We start from the raw sequence: 20,914 nt of genomic DNA on the forward strand, positions 1-20,914 counted from the left end.
CTGCGCAGGTGCAGGGGTGGGGAGACGCCTGGTGCTTCTCTGCTCCGTCCCGCTGCGTCCTCTTACCACTCCAAGATTGATTTTAAGGAAAATGCTGACTTTTCTGTGAGCCTCCCTGGACCTGAAATCTCCGAGGAGACCTCAAGGTGGTCATGGAACTTGAGCAGCAGCCGTCCAACAGAATGCCTGGCGCCCGGAAGGGTTACCCACAGTGGGCGGGTGGACAAGCACAGGGCAGTGGTCCCCAGCTGATGGGGACAGTGCTAGGTGGCACGCTGCAGAGCCTTCCTGGCAAACCTCCATCTGTGTGCAGCAGCTCTTCATGGCTGGGGCAAAACACCTGAGACAACAACTCAGGGAACAGATGGCTGGCTCGGGGTTTTAGAGGGTCCGGTCTATGGGCAGCTGGCTCCATGGCTCCAGGCCTGAGGCGAGGGGGAGGAAAGCCACTCAGCTGGTGGCAGCCAGGAAGCAGAGGAAGGGGCCAGGGACAGAGTCCCCAAGGCCATACCTCCAAGGACCAGGTCCCTTCAGCTAGGTCCCACCTCCCAGTAATGCCATCAAATCATTAACCACAGCTGAGGTCAGAAGCTCACGGACCTGTTGCTTCCCGAGAGCCCACCTGAGCACCAAGTGCACTGGGCACTCTGCGGCTCTGGAGACCAGGACTTCCACACAGGTGCCTCTGGGGACATTCTGATTCACCATGCCCCTGCACACTGGTTCAGAGGTGGGCTCGTGACATCAGGAGCAGCCAGAAATGCCTGGCCCTGGCTCCCAGGTTCCCAGGACCCCCTTGGCCTTGCCACTCGGAGCATGGCCTTCTCCCTGTGCTGGCGCAGCTGAGGGGACATCCATAGAGGGGACTCAGCAGGGGCTGACGCTGAAAACAGGGCCTGCGGATGGACAGCACTGGATGTGACTTTGAGGCTGCACCGGGGCCACCCACGGGCCCAGCTTTGCTCCTCACAGAGGACCACCTTCCTTTGCGGGGGGAGTACCAGCTGGGTTTTAGAAGGGCCCCACAGGCACAGAATGTGGTGACTTCCCAGGGAACCTCTGAAAGCAGGCCTGCCACCAGGGCAGTGGACACACGGAGACCCCGTTCCACAGCAGGAAGCACGACCAGGCAGCATTTCAGGAGCAGCACCCACATGCTCAGGGGTCCTGTGTGGGGTGCAGGTGGGAGGCAGGCGCACAGCCAAGACCGTGAAGGCCAGCCCTGAGTGCCACGTGGCAAGGCCACTGTGAGCCTCTGCCCCCTCCCAGGCTGGCAAAGGGGATTCAGCAGGTCTGCATGCCCAGCTGGCGACTTCGGAGCTGAAGGCAGTTCTGAGAGACGGCTCTGCAGCCCGGAGGGTCCATGTCCTGAGCACGTGGCAGCCCTCGCTGCAGCGTCCCAGGTGATGGGCTCCAGAGTCCCTACAGATCCCCCTTGTCTTCATGGAGGATGGCTGTCAGGGAACAAGCACTCACCCTCACCAAGGGCAGCCTGAGGTTTGGGGACAAAGCGGGACATGCCCCACCATCCGGGAATCCTTTCTGCTTCCTGCTTCTCTGGAGAGCTCCCTGTGAGAACAGCAAGAGCACCACAGTCCTGTCCTCCCCTGCTCAGGTGTGGCGTCCTGCCTGGAGGTGGGGTTTCATGTCTGGACACTGAATCTGCAAGGCTCTGGCGGAAGCACTGGACACTTGTTCAGGTCAGTCAGATGTGGTCAGAGCATTATGGTGGCTTGGTTCCATTAGTGCACGCCACACTCTGGGGTCAGGACTCCATTCTCAAAGTGGACCCCTTAGCTCATCCTGCCAGATACAGTGTAGAACCTGCCCAACTGTACAAAATCTTGGTGACCTGCCAGGGCCTTGGGTGATGCCAGATGTGGAGCCTGTCTCCTCCCCAGACAGCACTCTAGGAGAGCAGTGGCCACCTCTGGCTGTGCTGCATACAGATTCGCAGTGAGTGGTGCATCCTGGGTCTCAGCCCTCACCTGCACAGGACACTGTGAGGTCAGTTCCTGCTTTGGGGTCATCTGGAGAGGTGTAAGTCCCACTGCAGCCTGGGGCCAGGCAATGGCGGAGGGTCTCAAGGGGTAGCGGAGGGGAGGGCGAGCTGGCAGCGGTGTGCAAGGACGTGGGGCAGGAGGAGGCTAGGGCAGGCCCACCCCACAAGGCACCCAGGTGGCCAGGCGTGCGGGGGTTGGGGAGGGCCTCCTTCAGTTCACACGACCCTCTGTTCTAAAGATGATGGCTTTATTGAGAGCCTCTGGCACCTTGGGAAGTCAAGTGTCCACACCAGACATCCCCAACACAGCGACTCCTTGGTTTCCACCCTCAGAGGTCACATCCGTCCTGAAGAACGTACAAGGTCACCCACCCACAAAGGTCCCTGCCTCCGCCCTGGCCCTCCACAAGTCCAGCACAAGGGCCTCTATGAGTTTCCAAGTAATGGCATGGCCATCTGCAAGTCCCCGGCCTTCAGGATGCTGGCCATTGCTGGCCCATGAGCCCATGTGCTCTCGGTCGTGAAGGGACGGCTGCCTCACGGCTGTGGCCGCAGCCCCGGGCGGGAGAGGGGCACACTTGCTCTCCACCCAGCGGCTGCCCCGCCATCTGGGCTGGCTTTCTACCCCGCAGCTCCTTTATATGTGGGATGCATCCTGGTCCTGGGGACACCAGGCTGGCCCCAGGCTGTGGCATTCCCACTGGGCCCCCAGCACCCTGTAAGGCCTGGGACCCTTCCAGAGGGAGGCGTGGGTGCAACCTGCACCTACCTGCCCATGGCCACACTGGTGGCCTGAGGCCATGTCCCTCACTCTGGCTCAGCACCCGCTGCCTCCTGCTGCAGGGTGCTTAAAAGGGGTCAGAGAAAGAAAAGCGAAGGCTGTCCTGCCCGTCCTGCCGAGGGAACCGCCTTTGGCTGGCAGCGGTGGCCGTGGTGCGGCGAGGTGCAGGCCAGCTGTCTAGGGTGCCGTCACTCTGGAAGTCTCCCTGGGTGGCAGGACCTGCCCAGCGACTGAGGACACTCCCTCAGCTGCCGAGACGCACTTACCTCTGAGGTCGAGGTGGCACCTGCCGCTCAGGGGATGCCACTTCCAGGGCAGACGGGAACAAGCTTTATTGGTGAGCACAGCCCGCGGAGGCCTCCAGACCCGGAGGCCCCAGAGCAAGTCCTGGGGCAGTCTGAGGCAGCCGGGCCGGCCCGCCTGACCTCGCCTGGTGTGGCGAGCGGAGAAGACTTTCCCGGTGGGGCCAAGCTTGAGGACGGAGCAGGGTCCAGGGGTGGAGTGCATGGAGGGCCCAAGCTGTGGCCGTGCTGGTGGTCACTCTGTATCCTCCCGCAGCTCCTGCAGGTGAGGGGCCTGGAGTCGGCTGCCCACAGCCTGCTGGATGGTCTCCAGCCCCTCTGTGTCCAGCTCCCGCAGCAGCAACAGGATGGCCGTCAGCACGTTCTGGGGGCAGGAGAGTTGCTGACCTGGGGCCTGGCCAGCGGTACCCCTCATGGCTCAGCAGCTTGGGGCAGCTCCCTCCAGGCGGCCAACCGCACAGAGCACCGTGGGGAGAGTCCACAGAGGACACCAACGTGCTGCTGCACCCTGGCCCACCAGCCCTCAGTCTGTGCCCTTGCTTCAGCAGGGGACCAAGGCACAGAGGCTGAGGGCACCCACTGATCCACCCACAGCTGTCTGTATTCCCAAGAGGGGACAGGGCCGCTCTGACAACAGAGGAGGGAGGTGTCTGCACACAGGGCTGCTTGGGGCCTGCAGGCACATCCTGGATGAAGGACCTGCGCTGACCCTGACACCTGCACCACCCCATGGGGACCCATGCTTGCAGGGGCAGGGCCACCTGAGGCAGGCTGGAGAGGACAAGGCCACCCATCTTCCTCTCAGGGGCAAGTGTGTGACCCAAGGACCTTGCCATGCACTTGTGGACAACACTTCTGTCACCGGCCTACATTGCAGGGGGGTCTGTGGGGACAGGCTTGGAATTGTACCCGGTGGCTCCCAGCCACACGTGGGAGATGGAGCTCACACGTAGAGTGGAGGAGGAGGGGTTCTGAGGGCTGGTGACCTGGGGCTCCCACTGGTCAGAAGGGTGAGTGCAGCTGAGCTTGGGGCCGTGGCAAGGATGACACCCCTGTTTCCCCGACTTTTCTCAAATAAACCAGGCCACAGGCTGGGCTGACCCAGCTGCCCACCCAGGCCTCAGTGTGTGGCCACATCGCTCTGTTACTTGGGGAGTGCTTTCCCAGAGGTGCGGCCAGCACCGTCGTGATGGCGAGCCCTGCAAGGAGCGGCCCTCGGTCTGCGTCTCTGCTCCTCCCACCAACTGTAGCTTGAGGGGGTCACTGTGACTGAGTGAAAGAGCCCTGATCTGTGATGTCAGGTGCCCCTGCCCTTCAACTGCCGGCCTCCTGGACAGGACATCTGTGAGCCCACAGGCAGACCAGGCCCTGCAGGGCTGACGCTGGGCATGGGGAGCACTGCTGGGCTGTCGCTCCCTCTTGGCCCCAGCTCTGCTCAGCGGTGTGGCTTCCTCATGACCTAGGTGTAGGCTGGGGCAGGGCCCTGGTCCTGGGCTAACTGCCCAGGGCTGGCTCGGGCTCCGCACACCACACCTCGGGCTGGTGAGCACAGCTGCTGGGGGCAGGGGGACCTGAAAGCTGCCTGTCCCTAATAAAATGACACATGAGGGAACAAACACCTCTCTCCTTCTCGGAGTGGAGAGGGGAAGGAATCGCAGGACAAGCCAGATGCCGTGGGCGGCAGGCGGGAACTGGGCAGGAGCCCTGGAAGCTGCCTGGACTCTCACCACGTTGCCCACTTGACTTTCTTAGGTCACCAACCCAGGCTCTGTTATTGGAGATCGGGCACTGACACCGCGTCCAGCCCCATCGGGACAGGAAAGGGGAAAGGACTCTGGGGGCAGCAGGTGTCTGGGGCTAACACAAAACAGAGGGAGTGTCCCGCTCCTCCGCTGGCACTGACCCAGCCCTGGCCTCGCACACCTGCCTCCTTAGCCACGTCAATAGGCTCAGATCTGAACCAGGCCCCCGCCCTGGCCCTGGGGCTGGGTGCGCTGTCCCACCTTGTTGCCAGCCGCTCTCCCCACAATGCCTGCATTCTGGGGGGGGGGTGGGCAGCGGCTATCTGGTCAGGGTGGCCTGTATCACTCACCCTGTTCTTGTGGCTGCTTGAAATGTCCCTCTGTGAGAAGGATGGAAACTGGTCCTTGGCAGAGGGCTTCAGGCTGAGGTGGCCCTGGCTGCTGCTGGTGAGAGGGGAGGGGAGGGCCTGAGGGGGTGGCATCTGTCACCTTGGCAAACAGTCCAAGAGACTGAACACAGGAGTGGGAGTCCCTCCGCCATTGCAGGAAGTGGAAGGAAGGCCAACCCCAGTCCGGGGACTTTCCAGGTGGCTCCTGTGCAGCTCCTGAGGTGGCTCTGAGGCAGCCTCATTACTGCACCTGGTCTCCAAACTGCCAGGGCCTAGGGCCGAGAACCCCAGCCCACTATGACCCTGACCAGGGGTCAAGGCACCAGTGCTGGCCTGCAGCCGTCCACCACAGAGCTCATTCCAAACGCACTCACACAGTGGGGGCAGGGGCCTGGCCTGCTGAGTGGAGCTCCGCCTGGGCCGCTCTCATAGGACCACAAGAGCAGCAGGCTGCCCCCCGGAGCCACTAAGTGCCGTAGGTCAGGAGAGCCGTAGGCCAGCAGGCCTCCCAGGAACAGTGGCCTCCTGCTCCCTGGAATGTGTGAGTTCTATGAGTCAGCACTGGGAGTCACTCCAGAGAAAGGAGAAGCCACCCAGAAACGCCCCCCTCACTTTCCAGACAGGAACACAGCAAGCCCCTGGGACTCCCGAGGACCCAGGAGGAGGCCCACTCCCCTCCAGCCTCACTCTGCCTCCTCGACGTAGCTCAGCGGGTCCTGACTGGTCTCCTGGCTGGAGCTGATGGAGCTCAGCGTGCAGGGTGGCTCCGGGTGGCCATTGCCCATGCCCTCTCTCTCTGGGGCAGCGGTGATCTCGTCTCCCTCCGTCAGCGCCCGGGCCAGCTCTTCTTCAGTCACCGCTGCGGGATGAAGGACAGGGAAGCAAGGGCATTGACAGTCTCCTCCCCAGTCACACACACTGCAGGCCCTGGGCCCACTGGGGCCTCCAGCACAGCCTGCTTCTGATGCAGGCAGGCTCTGTCCACTGACGGTCAGTCTTGCCCTCCGCACCTCAGTCAGTGGCCAGGGACTGCTTGGGTCAATTCCAGCATCTGCTGGGAGCAGAAACCCCTATCAAGACAACAGTTTTTCTTTCATTCTTTTTGCGTCTGTGGTGCTGGGAGCTTTGCGTGTGCTGAGCAGGGGCTTTGTCAGAGCTGGCCCCCAGCCCAAAAGGCAGGCCTTAAGAAAGAACAGACTGGGCTGGGCACAGTGTGCAACACCAGTGACCCCAGCTACCTGGGAGACTGAGGCAGGACGATCAGAAGTTCAAGGCCAGCCCGGGCAACTTAGCAAAACTGCCCCAAAATAACAAATAAAAATGGACAGTGGTGCGGCTCAGTGGTAACGCACCCCAGTTCTCAGATGGGCACCTGTACTGCATCCAGTCAGGTGACACTGACACCTGAGAGGGGACAAGCAGTGTCAGAGCTGCCGTGTGACAGAGGAGACCAGAGGACCGGGGATTGCAGGAGAGAGAAGGAGGCAGGCAGACCTCCCACCAGGGTCTGCTTCCACATGCTATGTGGCGGCCACAGGGCAGGGACACTCACCTTGGTTGTCCAGCTTCTGCAGGCCAGGAAGGTTGCGCAGCACGGTCATACGGTAGAGGTGGGGGCTGGAGCCGCAGCACGGGTTCTCGGCCAGCCACAGCACCCTGAGGTGCGGCAGGTCCTTCAGGTAGAAGAGCTCGTCCAGGCTGCGGATGCGGTTCCGCCTCACGTACAGCTCGCTCAGGCGCCGGCAGCGGCTCACAGGCTCCAGGGTGGAGACGCTGTTGACGCTGAGGACCAGGACAGGCAGTGCCCTGAGTGGGCTGGCTTCCAGGCAGGTAGGGACCTCTGTGGCCATGGGTCCCACCTCGTTCATGAGCACCTCCTGGGGCTGCAGCCACCCACCTACCTTACCCCTGGAGTCAAGGTCAGCGAAGACCCCAGCAGGGGAGAAAGCTTTAGGTACAAGGCCCTTTCGTGGAGGCACAGTGGTGGCTGGCCACGCAGGAACTGCTCCTGCCGCCCCTCCTCTGCACTCCTGTGGGAGGGGAGGTGCTTCGCCTTCCTCTGTAGGTGAGGACACTAAGTCCCCCGAGGGATCCATCATTTAGCCCCAAAGCCAGCAGTGGCCAGAGTGCCTGGCAAAACCTACACATGGGCTCTGAGCCACCCAAAGCTCAGCAACGAACCCCTGGATTAAGGGGAACAAAGGCGTGGGCGTAATGTCCATTCCCTCTGGAATGAACACATTAGAGAAGCAGAAAACAGAGCAGACCCCTGAAGGTGTCCACCCCACCTCTACAATTAACAGTGCCTTCGCGCCCAGGTGCTCAGCTAAGGGTGGCCGCGCATCCTCCTGCATCCTGAGCAGGGGCCCAGCCTGATGTGCCAGTCCTACCTGCAGCACTCCTTCCTGGGGGCTGCCCTGTGTGGGGCACACCCCAGGAAAGGGCAGTGGCAACACGCCAACCACAGAACACACCCAGTGTCTGCAGGCAGCCCCTCTAAAGTATCCGAGTGGGCAGGAGGGAGTCAGGGGCCACGGGGAGCTCTGCTCTTCCCCTCAAGCACTCCCCGACTGCCTGAAATGCCAGCAACGACATTTGGCTTCAAGGTTGTGATAGTCAAGGTTTCCTTAGTCAGCTGGAATCCAGTGCCTGGGAAGAGGGAACTCTCGCCAGGGAGAGGCCCTGGGATGCAGGGAAACTGGTGAGCTCCTGGAGGTGATTCAACCAGGAAGGCAGAAAAATTGGGACACTAGGTCCCTGGGGGTTGACCTGGCCATGGTGAGGGCAGGCCAGGGCAGGCCAGGGCTCATTATCAGGAGGCGCTGGGGGGTGCACGGGGAATCTGGCACCCTCCCCTCCAGAAGCCACCCTCCCAGACTGTGCTGAGTTTCCAGGTTGTCCCTCATCACTTGGTCCCACAGGAGGCACATGAAGCCATCCCCAGCTTCCACACCTCAGGGACTAGAGCAACACAGGGCCAGGTACCTGAGCGTGATCACCTCCAGGCTGGGCATCTCCCGGCATATGGAAATCTAGGGAGGAAATGAACACGGCTGGCAAATATCACTTGGCACTTCTTCCAGGCCAGTGGAGAAATCTGTCAGAGCCTTGGTCTACTGCACTGTGGAACCCAGGGTCCATGACCTGGCCCAGCCAAGCTCTCAAAAGGACTTTATGGGGCATTCTGGGCTCAGTGTCATGCTGTCCTGTGCTGCCTAGATCTTCCCTCACTAAAGGGGAAACTTGTGCTGTGACATTTTAGAGCAATGTCAGTGACATCAAATGCTATTGGCTGTAGAGACAGAACACTACTCATTTACATGCCTCAGGGGTCATCAGGTCAGGGGACCTCAAGATACCTTCTACTGGGTCTGAGGACCTTTCTACTGACTGTCCCTGAGGTAAAAGAAAGGGAACGAGCCCCTCCTGTCCCCAGAGCCAGCCTTGAATCTGGGTCTCAGACCATAGCCGCTGCAGGGCTGTATGCCAGTTGCCACGCTCAGGTCTTCATAGACCCACAGGCTCCAGCTCCCCACCCCTGGCTGCTCTCGGCCTGCTGTGGAGTGGGCTTGGGGCCTGAAGCCGGCACTGACCAAGAGGAAGCCATGCATAGAGCCCCTGATGACCGTACGTCTCCTCAGAGGAAAACCAGTCCTCCCAGGACTGCTCCTCTGATAGGACCAGCAAGGGATGGCACGGAAGGACAGCCTTAGCTCTGCTGCTTTAACAATTCTCTAGTGGAGGGTTTACAGCTCTTGGGAGGGGACCATTTGGAGACGATCAAGGCAATACTCACATCAGTGAGACGGCTGCCCCTGGGGAAAGAAAAGACATACTTTAATCTTATTGGAGTTGAATATAAAAAGAATATAAAAAAACAAGAATTTCAGGCTGGGGTTATGGCTCTGTGGTATAATGCTTGCCTAGCATGTGTGAGGCCCTGGGTTCAACTCTCAGCACCTCATGTAAAAAATAAAGGTCCATTGACAACTAAAAAAATCAATAAAATAAAATCTGTATTCTGCTCCTTAGAGGTGAACAGTTAGTACCAGGAACCTTCATAGCCTATTCATGGGTTGCTACAGCTAAAATAATCTACATATTTTTAAAAAATCCAAAAATTGATGAGCACTAGCCTTAAGATTCTATAATTTTGATGGCACAGTAAAAAAGAATGTTTACCTAGATAACTGGAAAATGTGTCAAAACGATGAGGTTGGTGCTAGGGAATGTTTTTCAGATTAAGCAGCAGTAGGAGTTGCACCCATTATAAGACACAAAAAGATTTACTCAGTGTTCTCAGTGGCTGAACAGCAGAAGGTTAATGTCCCTCACTGGTGTACACAAGGGAATCTTCATGAAAGGCCACATCTAAAGGCTAAACATGCAACTTATGAAGCCAGCGTCAAAGGCCTGCAATGGGACTGTTGTTTCTCCTGCACAGAGAAAGCATTGACCACCACGTGCCAAACAAAGAAAGGCATTGCTGAGAGCCAAGGGCAGAAGGGAAACTGTGGCCAAAGCACCAGATGTGCCCGGCAGAGAGCAAGACTTTAATTAACACAGCAGAGCTGAACCACTCGGGTTGGTTTGCTGACACCACCAGGAGCAAGGGTCTGCCCTTATGTAGCCCCCTCCCGGCTGCATTGGGTGGAGGAGCCTCCTGAGTCCCCGGGAACACCTGTAGTTCTCTCAGGACCCAAGTGCAGGCTCCTGCTCTGGAAGCTCTGGTCTTCCTTGGCCAAGCCAGACTCAGCTGCCTGCCTTTAAGTCCACATGAACCCCATCGCATCTGTGTCCCCCCCTTGCTGCCACCCCCAGAGAGGGTCGCTTGGGCACAGCATTCCCCCAGTATCTAGTAACCAAGGAGCTCAGTGACTTTATAAGCTCAGTTCTCTCCCTCCCTCTAGAAAAGGTAGCAATCATCTTGGCCTTCCACCTCATCAGCAGACCTGGTACTCAATGACTGGTGGCACCTTCCAATATCAACACATCTACAGAGAGGCCATGTGCCCTAAAGCCACCTGAAAGTTACTCAGCTAGTCCAAAGGGCAATTTGGGCTGTGTCAGGCTAGGGCAGCGTGTGGAGACTGGGGGGCGATGCAGACCTGCTCCAGGGGGTACAGGGGTGGGGGGCGGGTGAAAGCTCTGGAGTGACCTTTGCCCCTGATCACCAGGGCTTGCGCAGACACGGCCAGGCAAGCCGCGGCGGATACCCCGGGAGGATGTCGCTGATGGCCGGACTTCCCGCCCCGCGCCCCGGTGGACACGCCGCACGCGGGCAGCGCCTGTGGCCCCAGCCTCACCAGCAGTTGAGCTTCCGCACGCTGTGCAGCTCCGAGGCCTTGGCCCGGGACAGGACCATCTTCCGTGTCAGTTTCATGGCGGCCGCGTGGCGCGGACCAGGTCCCGGCCGTCGCCCCTCACCCCTCACCCTTCCTGGGGTCGCTCCTAGTCCCTCGCCCCCAGCTCCTCGCGGCCGGCGATGACGGCTCCGTGGCGGCGCGTCTCTAGGGGGCGGAGCTTGCGTCGTCAGGGGCGGATGCTGCGAGCCCATTGGCAACGGGCGAGTGGGCGGTCCCGCGCCGGCGCAGTGAGGGCCCCTGGGCTCCCGCAGAGCGCTGGCTCCGCCCCCCTCGTTCGCCCCGCCCCCTGGCCACTTGAGGACCCGGCGTGTGTGCGTGGCGCTGGGTTCTGACGTGTTCTGACGCGGTACCAGTGCGCGCGGTGGGCGGTGCTCGGTGGGGTGCTTTCCGGTTGCAGAACCGCGGCAGGGCATGGAGAGGGCGGTCCCGTCGCTGCTCTGACCTACGCGACTTAAACTGTGAAACGAGGCCGGGGCAGCGGGGCGCGGTGCGCAGGTTTCCTCCGCTTTCAGGAAAGGTGCAGACGCCCCGCGGAGGCGCGGGTGCCCTGCTAGGGCGTCGGCTCCGGCGCGCTCCCGCCGGGCCCCGCTCACTCTCTGTAACCGGGAGATGTGCTGCGAACACTTCGCCTGGATTCTGGTGTTGAGAAGCCTTTCCGCGGCCAGCCCCTGGGATGTGCCTAGCAGCTGTCCGGCGCGCCTCTCGGGTTGCAGTCAGGCTACCGCAAACTCGTTTATGCTGGAAAGCCTGTCTCAGTTCTTTTTAGGATGACAACTTAAACAGCGTCACCTGGGCCATGGGGTACCGCCCTGCGGCGTCTGTGTGGCTGCTTGAGGGCGTGGGATTAGAGGGAGGAAGTCCTGGTGAATTCAGGTTCTGTTAGAGTGGACTCTTAACGTGTCGAATAGAAACTCTGTGGCTTTGGGTACTGTAGCTGGCGATCCGCTGCGTTTTGCCGAACCCCTTCCCTATACAACTCCAGGCTAGACTTGACCCCGAAAGGTTGCATGAGATATGATTTTTTTTTTTTAAACCAGAGACTGAACCGAGGGGCGCTTAACCATTGAACCACATCCTCAGCCCTTTGTATGTATGTATTATTTTGAGATATGTATTATTTTAAGTTGTCAAGGGCCTCACTAAGTTGCTGAGACTGGCTTTGAACTTGCCATCCTCCTGCCTCAGCCTCCTGAATTGCTGGGATTACAGGTTGCGTGATATTTGGAGGGCGCAGGAGCAGCAGCCGTGGTCACACAGGAAGGCCATCATGGTTAGAGATAGGGAGAGGCATAGAATATGTGGTGTGCTCCTTGATCTGCAGCCACCTCTCCCCTCTCTGTGGTCCTGCTGTCCACTAGCAGTGTGGACACCAGTATCCTTTACTGCAAACTCAGGCAGGCACAGATGTCCTCACCAGGCCCCATGATGGTCTTTCCTCCAGAGTTGGACGTGCCCCAATCCCTGTGTCCCTGCAATTGCTTCCAACCTGCTTCCTGCTTCAGGAGGGCTGCTTAGGGACTGGCCCCACATTCTCCAACCTCTAGCTTCCTGTTTTCCTATCCTGCCACCCTCATGATGTCCAATTCCTGTAATAAATGTCTAATGTCAGAGTGCTTAAAAGGGATTTGTCTCTCTGAAATAGGCAAGAAGAGTGACCCAAACTTGCCTAAACCAAAAATGAAACATTGACTCCCATCCCTGAGATGTCCAGGGTTGTGGCTTCAAGCATGGCTCCATCCAGGGTCTCAGACATTGTGCTCAGTGCCTGGGCTCTGCCCACCCCTGTGTTAGTCCCATTCTGATGCTCCCCGCCCTCCAGATCCCGGCGTGCATCCTGACTGCTTTGGGTACAGCAGAAAGAATGCTTTTCCCAACTCCTCTAGTCCAGGTTTGGGGATTGGTCCTATCTGAGTCATGGGCTGCTCTGAACAGGCCATGCCCAACTTGGAACGCGAGGCTTGGAACACGAACAGGAAGCAGGTGTCAGTGTGCACAGCTGGGTGCCAGCTGAACTGCTTCAGGCCCAGTGTGTCACCCACCTCCCTGCCCAGGAAGCTCCTGGCAGCTCAGAGCTGATGTCTTCCCTGGACCTGCCTTATTCCTAGGAGGCTGGCCCTGGGTCACACCCTTCCCACTAATCACTGGGTGATAATGGGAGGGTCCCAGGTGTCAGGGTGGCACAGCTATAAAGGCTCCTGGCCTCAGAGGGGCCATGGCCACACTTATGTCATGGGCATTGCCCCTGCTCCTGTGTCCTATACTGGTGATGACCCTGAGCACCCTCCCCCCTGCCCAGTAACCTCCCAGGGTAAAATGCCTGCTTCCCAGGGAATGAGGGCTGCCTGAATGGAAGGCCACCTCTTTCCTCACCAGTTAGGCTGCCTGGACTCCCCTTTGCCACTGGATGGGGTTCTGACACTCATGGCTGGGTGCTGAGGACCATGTTCAAAGACACATGAGTGCCACCTCCTGCTCCCTGCTCAGGGATCCCAGAGTCCCTACAGCAGAGCCCCTGGAGTTGACCCCCACGCTCCGCCTCTCAGGTGACCCATCCAGCTTGCACCTCTCTAGGTGCCTGTCAGCCTCCTGTGGCTGCATGACAAATTGTCCAAAACTCAGCAGCTCTTGTAGGCATTTGTTTTCTCCCAATTCTGAGGGTTAAGGACTCTGGGGCAGCAGAGCCAGGTGGCCTGGCTTGGACCTCTCCTAAGTATGCCTGGGCAACGGTCTCATCAGATGGAGGGACTCCGTGCATTGCTGGCCCTACCTCCCACTCTCTCTTGCCACCACCTCTGGCTCTTGTCACCACCTTGGCCTTCCTGTTGTTCCCCAAGCGCAGATGTGTGCCACCCCCAGCCTGTGCGCTTGCTTTGACCTGTGTCCAGAGATACTCAGGCAGTTCTGTGGCCATGCCATCACTTCCTCTAGGTCACTGCTCGGAAAGGCCTCCGGCCAGGCCTGGGACCATGCCTGCTACTCTCCAGCTCCTCTGGATTCTTCATGATATCTGTTGCAACTGGAGATGATTCTCCCGCTTGTGTTCTGTTCACGGTGTCTCCTGTGGGCTGCAGGCCATGATGGCAGCAGCCTGTCTCCTTCCTGAGTTGGCACAGGGCTGAGGCTTCGGGAACTGCTCCTCCACTGACCCACTGACAATGCAGGGTCCACAGCTGCCTTCAGGTGCAAGCTGGATGGGTCACCTGATAGTTCCCAGCTGGGAGCCTTGGGCAAGTTTTCCATTTCTTTGAGCACCAGCCCCTCCTCAATGGGTGGGGGATGTCATTTTGTTCAGTTCAGTTTAACAGAGTGCCATGGACTGGAGGCTGAAGTGACAGACAGTTATTGCTCAAGGTTCTGGAGGATGGAGTCAAAGTCAAAGTGCCAGTAGAGCTGGTGTCTGGTCCACCTGCTATCTCTGTCCCCATGGGGTGGAGAGAAAGACTAGCAGGCCATCTGTGTCTGCTCTTATCAGGATGCTAATCCCACGTTGAGGGCCCCACTCTCATGACCTAATATCTTCCAAAAGGGACTCAATGCCATCACATGGGGACTGGGGAATGGGGAGGCACGCACACACCATCGTTCATCACGAGGGATGAGGTTCCTTCTCGCCACGCGTGGTGGTGAGAACCACAAGTGCACCTGGAGAGCCCGGCAGGGAGGGTCTGCTCAACCAGCTGTGGGCCTGCCTGCCCTCTGCTGCCAGATGACCTACACCGGTGGCCACAGGGTCAGGAAGGAACAGCAGTGTTTTAGACCTCCAGGGCAAATCCTAGTTGTGGTGGGAGAGAAGAGCAGCTCAGGTTTGTTGATTTATATTCAGAGTGTCCTCAGAGATCTTTCTGGCCTTGGGTCACTCCCAGCTCTGCTGTCACTGTAGTTATAAAGAGGTGCCACCTGTTATTGAAGTCCAGAAAACATGCCGTGAGCTGACTTTGAACCCTTGTGGGGTGCTCTTCTTTGCCACTACACATTGCAAGAGCAGTTCTCTTTGCTGAGATGTTTCTGGAATGAAGTTGACTTGCTGATCACAGAGATGAAGGAAAATAAAGATGTTCCAGACTGAAGTCCACTTCTTTAGACCATGGATCAAACCCCAAATGTGGTTCTCCTCCTGTATTTGTAAATAAAGTTTTATTGACACACAGAGGCACCAATCCATTTTTGCATTACCTATGGTTGCTTTACTGCTGCAGAGGCAGAGGGGTGCAGCTGCACAGAGATCATAAGATCTGCTTGTAAAGTTTGCAGTAGTTATTACCTATCCCGACACAGGAAAAGTTTCCTGGGTGCTCCTTTGTCCTCAGACCCCACCCCCTTTTCCCTCTGCTCTGGTCTCAGGACCCAGCAGCCTGCTTTTCCTTGCTCCTGTGCATCCACGTGACCAGAGTATGTTAGATCACATTTTTTTTTCCCCACCAGTTGTGGTTTTCTCCTTGCTGCCAAAGCAGGGGGCTTTTTATCTTGGGCATAATGTCCATGCCATGAAAAACTCCTTGTGCTGGACATTTCCTGCATCGGAACCTGAGGCAGTTCTCCACGCAGATCAGAACATGCTGCCTTCCTGCTTTATGGTTGGTGCCCCTTTTGTTTTTATGGGAAGAATGTTTCATAATTGCCATTGCAGTGGCTTCTGGAAGACTGTGTGGCCTTCTTGTAAAGCATGTGATTTTTCTCTAGAAATGAAGGAGACTCTCTGGGGCAACACAGGCACAGATGTTTCATCAGAGATGCTCAGTTGATTAACCACTTCACCTTAAATGACTCTCCCGTAGAGGCCCTGGGATACTTGGAAACCAAAGTCCAGGTTGTCCATCCGATGGCTCTGTAGTTATGACTGCCTTATGAAATATTAACTGCCCACAGAGTTTTAGTTAGTGGATGGCTCTCGGGCCAGCAGGTACCTGGGGAAGGAGCACTGGATGGAGCTTACTGACATGGCGGACTCCATCTTCTTCCTGTCTAAGACTCCCCTCTGGGGCATGGCGGGTGTCAGGACTCTCTGTGGCAGCTGGCTCTCATGGAGCACTTCCTACTGGCCAGGCTCTGGGAAGACAGTGGTGCAGGGGCTGGAGGTCTGAGCCCTCGCAGTGTGCAGCCCTCAGGAAAAGCCACGGCATGGAGACTCACTTGTGCAACTACCTGTTCTGAGGTCCACGGTGCCAGCTGCTCTGGAGGAGAGGCCCCAGTTACGTTTGCGAGTGTGTCACAGTGTCCTGAAAACACAATAAAGTGCTGCACTAAGCAAGGGGTCACACCTTTCCCACAGCGTCATAGAAACTGGCAAGTGTGTGGACCTCCCTGAGCCACCGGTGCCTGGCACTGCTGACTGGCTCCCTGCAGAGGGCAGGAACAGGCCAAGGAGTAGGTTGTGGGCAGGAGTCTGGAAGGTGGGCAGTGTTCCCAGGGAAGGAGAGGAGGGGCTAGTCAGGCAGAAGTCTGTGGACAGACCCCCGCCCCCCACCACTGGATCAGACACTCCAGGACCCTCTACATTCCCTAACTGTGAGACCACCAGGGCTCAGGAGTGCCAGCAGGGCATTTCCTGCTGATGTTGGGGAAGAAGGCAGAATGGGTCTGTGGGGAGAAACATTGGTATCTGGGTGGCCTGGCTGCTTTGGAAAGCCACTGTGATAACAGTCCCTGACATTCCCCCAGCTAGGCACAGGAGCCCAGCAGCCAGAGGCTGATGGTTGTGTAAGTGTGATCTTGCTGGCTTTTTCTGCCCATCCCCGGTATGACAGACCTGGAAAGCAGGACCGGGGGCAGCCCCACTCTTGGGGTCCCAGTCTCAATCCCTGGGAATGGTCTCTGGCTTCAGGTCACCACCTGTGTGAGGCTGCTGCAAAGGTCTTTGGGCAGGGCTTCCTGAGGCCATAGTGGGGCCACTCACCCTTGCCCAGGTGCTCCTGGGGCGGCCCTGTCTCTCCCCTCCCCCGAGCGGTTCAGGATTTGGAGGCAATCATTGCAGTCCACATGTATCCTTCCAGAAACACTTGCCACTGACCCCGGGAAGGCTTGAGTGCCAGGTCCCAGGGTGAACCGGAGACCAACCGCAAGTGGGGCGGTTGGGGAGAACTGTTCACGACTCTACTCTTCCCGGCTGAGTGACGCAGAGTGCGCTGCGGGTGACTCCGACTGCGCCGGATACAGGGCGCACGCACGCTCGGCGGGGAGATGCCGGTGGCGCGGCAGGGCAGGGGCAGCGGTCCTGCGCCGCGGTGCGAGTGAGTGGGGACGCGGAGCCTCCCGGCAGGTGTGCGTGTGCCCTGGGGCTCGAGCGCGGCAGGTGCAGGGGCGCGAGCCAGGGGTAGGGAGTGTGGGGCGGGTGGAGGCACGGGCCGGGGAGGGGTTGTCAGGGTGCAAGGGAGCGGGAGGCGGGGGTAGGGCGCAGGGTGCCGGGAATGATGCTCGGGCGCGGCGCAGTCTGGGCGCTGGTGCAGGGGCGCGGGCCTGGGTGGGGGAGGGTGCACCCTTCAGAGACACAGGGCCCGTGAGTTCAGGGGCTGGCGGGCGGGGTCCGAGGCACCCGCTGCAGTGCGGACCGCGCGCTTGGTCTCAGTGCCCTCCAAGGCCATCTGTCTGCAGACCCTGTGCAGCCCTGGCAGGGGGTTGGTGGGAGGATGAAGGGCACAGTTAATCTGGATTCCTGCTCTGGATCCTGGCTCAAAACCACAGGACCCGCTTCCTGTGCCCTCCACCTGTGCTCAGCTATTCCCTGTCTCCCCAGTGCTTCTACAGCCAGGTGTTGAGGATGCTCAGAGACCTCCCAGAGAGGGCAAGAGGCCACAGAGTTTACAGTGAAGGGGCCAGTCAGTGCCCCTTCTATGTCCTGGTGACTCTGTTTTGGGGGTGGGGTAGGAAGCCCTGGGTTTGTATGAGGTCTGCGGTCTCTGATGGAGGGGGTGGTCTCCCAGGCCAGGCTGGGCTGGGGAGCTGCTGCTCTGTGGCTACTAGGGGAGGATGTGGCAGTGCCCTGCCCCCAAGCAGCTGGTCTCTTTCCTGGGGGCTCCGCCAGCACTGTTGTGCAGAGCCCAGGCCGTGACCCATGCCTCCCTACTCTAGTATGGCAGCTTCCAGCTCCTGTCAGGCCCTGGCCAGGTGCATTTACGGCTGTGTGTGGAATGTCCTGAGACCAAGCAGGCGTGCTGTTGAACCCCCTGTCTACACGTTTGCCCCCGGTGCTCTGCACACAGACACCTGTCTAGGTGCCTGTGGAGAAGTTAGCTATCAACCAGGGTGGCAGGGGTCAGGTGGTCCATGAAGAAAGCCTGTGACCCCGAGGACAGAAGAACCCAGAGAAGGGAGAAGGGCCTTCACATGGTTGTTACCAGCCCTGGGTCCAGGGCTCTCCCACCCCACCCTGCTGCCCTGGTTCCTGTTGGGCAGCGGGAGAGGTGGGCAGGAGGGGCGAGCCAGTGCGCTGCTGGCGGTTACAGTGTGGCTTCTGACCTGGACTGCTGTCGGGGCACTGAGGCTGGACGTGCTCCAGGGCCGATTGCAGCTGGGGTTGGAGGAAATGGGCTTGAGACCCCACAGATGTGCGGGGGTGGCCAGCAGTCTGAAAAGCGGGGCACTGAACGCAGGCCCCCCAGGGTCCTCACGGGCAGGGTCCTCACGGGCAGGGTCCTCACGGGCAGGGTCCTCCGTCCTGCGCTCTGTCCCACTTCATCTCAGGGAGCTGCCTCTAGTCCAGGCCCCTAGGGGCTAGCGCGGATGGGCTGCTTTCCCTCTTTGTCATGAGGGGACACCTCCTGTGTGTCTGCCTCCCTCAGCAGTGGGTTGGGGGGCAGGTGGCTGCTCTGCAGGGGAGCAGGGGGCTCTGAAAAGGCCACCCGGGGAATAGGTGGCTCCTTGATCTCAGAGCTGCAGAGGGCACCTGGTGGCTGGCTGCCTTCCCGGGTCCAGGGTTGGGAGTGCAGTGGCCCGGGGTACATGGGGAGGAGGAGGCAGAGCCGTGGCCCAGGAGCCTCTGCCACGGTCAGCAACCAGTGGCTGAACCCCAAGACCTGACCCTGAACTGTGGGCCTGGACAGTGAGGGACTCAGGGAGTAGGGACAAGTAGGGGTCAGCCTGCCCAGGTCACCATGTGTGGTGAAAGTGATGTGGCCAGAAGGCTTCCAGGTCAGGGGGGACAAGACTTGTAGCCAGCCCTCCCTCCTGAGGGTAGGGTTGTCTTCACAGATGGCACTGAGAGGACGCCTGGGGACAGCCTGGCCCAGGTGTGGGCACATCTGTTGTGGGAAATGAGACAATCACCCAGTGGCCTTCTGGAGCTTTAGCAATGGAGACCCCAGCCAGGGAGAAAGGCCTCAAGAAAACGAGACTTGTCCTACCAGTGCCCTTGTCCCCAGCCTGGCCTCTGCAGTGCTTCCCGAATCTGACCTGGGGCAGCAGGGGCTTTCCTTTTAGAAAACGAAAGAGGGATGTCTGGAAACACGAGACCAGGGTGCACCCCAGGGCAGAGGCTCCGACTTCCTCCCGCCACCTTCTGTGCCCCTGAGTTCACACAGGGAGCAGGGGGATGGAGCTGGACAGGGATCTGAGGTCGCAATCATCATGAAGGCCCCTGTGAATGGGCCTGGGGAGCCCCATTGTGTGTACCCTTCCAGGCCTCCCAGGGACCTGGCTGGGCCACAGAATCCGCAGGCTGGGAAAACGTGTGACCCAGTGAGGGAGAAGCGGATGAGGCTCCCCTGTGAAGAAACATGTGGCTGGGTCCTTTCAGAACATCCGTCTCCTCTTCCTCTTTCTGATCTATTTCAACAGCCTCTCGTGGCGTGTTTCCAGAAACCCCAGCCTTGCAAACCTCCTTAGGGAGGAGGCAGCAGGGTTAAGCCAGAGTCGGGGTCCAGGATGGAGCCTTTGGCCCCAAGGAGAGCTGGCTCTGAGCAGGAGGAGGGCTTTGGGGTCCCACCCAGGAGGGTCGCTGATCTGGGTATGCTCCCCCATCTCCGGCGAAGCCACAGCAGCCTTTGCAAGAGCAGAAGACTGCAGTGTCACCTCAGCAGCAGTGAAAAGGTAGGTTTCTGCCTGGCCACCTGCAGCCAGCCTGTGTGACCACAGCAGCAGCCCATGCACCACCAGCCAGGTCATCCAAGCCTCATGTGACCACAGAGATGGCATGTTTCTTTCCTGGAACAGGGTCTGCTGACCATGGGGTCAGCCCAGAAACGTGCTTTGGGAGAGGAGAGTCAGGGAGAAGGAGAGGTGGCTAGGCTTACTCACCCTCTGCGATCACACAACCATTTCCCCTTGTCTGCTCCGAGGCCGCTGGGAGAAGGCTGAGCTCCTGACTAGCACTGTGGAGCCCCTGCCTCTCCTTACCCACCCCAGTGATTTCATATCCCTGACCAGGTTGCCTGGGGCAGGGCCCTCGGGTCCCAGGCAGCTCCATATCTGCACTGTGTTGAAAGCACTGCTGGAGTTGGGCAGTTGCCACGTCAGGCAGGCAGCATGGGGTCTGCCAGTTTCCCCATATTGGGGCCTGCCAGTTTCCCCATATTGGGGCCCAAGTCAGGTGCCCAGGCTCTCACCCTCGCGCCTCCCCCATGCGGGGTTCCCAGGTGACGCTGGCCTGAGCACTGGGCAGTGCTGTGCCTACTCGAATGCTCATTCCTCTCTCCTGAACCCACGCCCAGAAGCCCTTGGCAAGGGCACTCCTGACCTTCAGTGTGGCCCTGAGTCCTCACGAGTCCTCAGGCAGCAGAGTCCTGGTTGAGGTTGTGCACCCGTGGGGGTGAGTGGTCGGTGGGCTCTGGGTCTCAAAGGGTCCTCTTTACCCCCAGCAAGAAAATCTCAGTTCATGGATCCCTGAAAATATCAAGAAGAAAGAATGCCTGTATTTCGTGGAAAGCTCCAAACTGTCTGATGCCGGGTGAGTGCTGTCTTTTGTGACTGAGGCCTCCCTCTCCTTCCTCTGGTCCCGTGGAAGGGCCCTGTGTCCAGGCCAGGCTGAGAGACCCTGAAGAATCTCCATTTCACCCCCAGAGCCTTTTGGGGGAACAGGCTGAGCCTCATCCTGCTTGGCAGATGGGGAGACCCCAGGGCAGAGGGTTTGGGTGACTTGTCCAGGGTGGTGATGTGGCTGCCCTGGACTGAGGCCCAGGTTGGGGCTCCAGCTCTTGCCCCAGAGCATCTTGTTTCCTTGGAAGAGAGAGCTGTGGCGTCCAGGAATGGGAAAGGGTCTTGGGGGACGTCCACAGTCCAAGTCCCCCTTGGAGGTCGAGGGCCCAAAGTCTAGACAGTCCCAGCTGCCACAAGGGCCCCTGCTACCTTCCCCTCTCCCAGCTGGAGCCCACTGCTTGGGTGGGGCTGCCACCCCATATCCAA

At 59.2% G+C, this 20,914-nt stretch overlaps 2 protein-coding genes across 7 annotated transcripts in view; one reads left to right on the plus strand and one right to left on the minus strand.

The window, feature by feature from the left end:
• Positions 1-2,233: 2,233 nt before the first annotated feature.
• Cfap410 (cilia and flagella associated protein 410) lies at positions 2,234-10,725 on the minus strand. 4 transcript variants are annotated; one of them, XM_046439016.1, is made up of 7 exons: positions 10,523-10,725; positions 9,013-9,031; positions 8,202-8,248; positions 6,769-6,998; positions 5,904-6,075; positions 5,178-5,268; positions 2,234-3,449 (listed from the first exon to the last, which is right to left on the minus strand). In XM_046439016.1, the coding sequence occupies exons 1-7, from the start codon at positions 10,597-10,599 to the stop codon at positions 3,321-3,323; spliced, it is 765 nt and encodes a 254-aa protein (XP_046294972.1). In that variant the 5' UTR covers positions 10,600-10,725; the 3' UTR covers positions 2,234-3,320. The 4 variants fall into 4 exon arrangements, with proteins under 4 accessions (XP_046294972.1, XP_046294970.1, XP_046294971.1 ...); XM_046439014.1 differs by having other exon boundaries at positions 2,234-3,479; XM_046439015.1 differs by having other exon boundaries at positions 5,178-5,271.
• A 5,991-nt stretch (positions 10,726-16,716) lies between these two features.
• The window catches only part of Trpm2 (transient receptor potential cation channel subfamily M member 2), a 52,281-nt gene continuing 48,083 nt past the window's right edge, over positions 16,717-20,914 (plus strand). For 2 of the 3 annotated variants that reach the window (XM_046438941.1, XM_046438942.2), the window contains exons 1-3: positions 16,721-16,838; positions 19,352-19,603; positions 20,371-20,459. In XM_046438941.1, coding sequence (XP_046294897.1) covers positions 19,439-19,603; positions 20,371-20,459 — 254 coding nt within the window. In that variant the 5' untranslated portion in view covers positions 16,721-16,838; positions 19,352-19,438. Of the gene's footprint in view, positions 16,839-19,351; positions 19,604-20,370; positions 20,460-20,914 lie in introns of all 3 variants that reach the window. The other variant, XR_009226240.1, reaches the window with a different exon arrangement.

The sequence above is a fragment of the Marmota monax genome, unplaced genomic scaffold, assembly GCF_021218885.2.
Source record: "Marmota monax isolate L192 unplaced genomic scaffold, Marmota_monax_Labrador192_F-V1.1 WCK01_AAM20220418_F8-fsc00125, whole genome shotgun sequence".
NCBI lineage: Eukaryota > Metazoa > Chordata > Mammalia > Rodentia > Sciuridae > Marmota > Marmota monax.

Excerpts from the sequence above, each read along its gene's own strand:
- Cfap410 (XM_046439013.1), bottom strand. The coding sequence starts at position 10,599 with ATGAAACTGACACGGAAGATGGTCCTGTCCCGGGCCAAGGCCTCGGAG. Across the intron at positions 6,999-8,201 it reads CTGGAGGTGATCACGCTCAG|CGTCAACAGCGTCTCCACCC; the intron begins GTACCTGGCCCT and ends CCTGGTCCTCAG. Across the intron at positions 5,272-5,903 it reads AGCTACGTCGAGGAGGCAGA|CAGCAGCCAGGGCCACCTCA; the intron begins GTGAGGCTGGAG and ends CCCTCTCACCAG.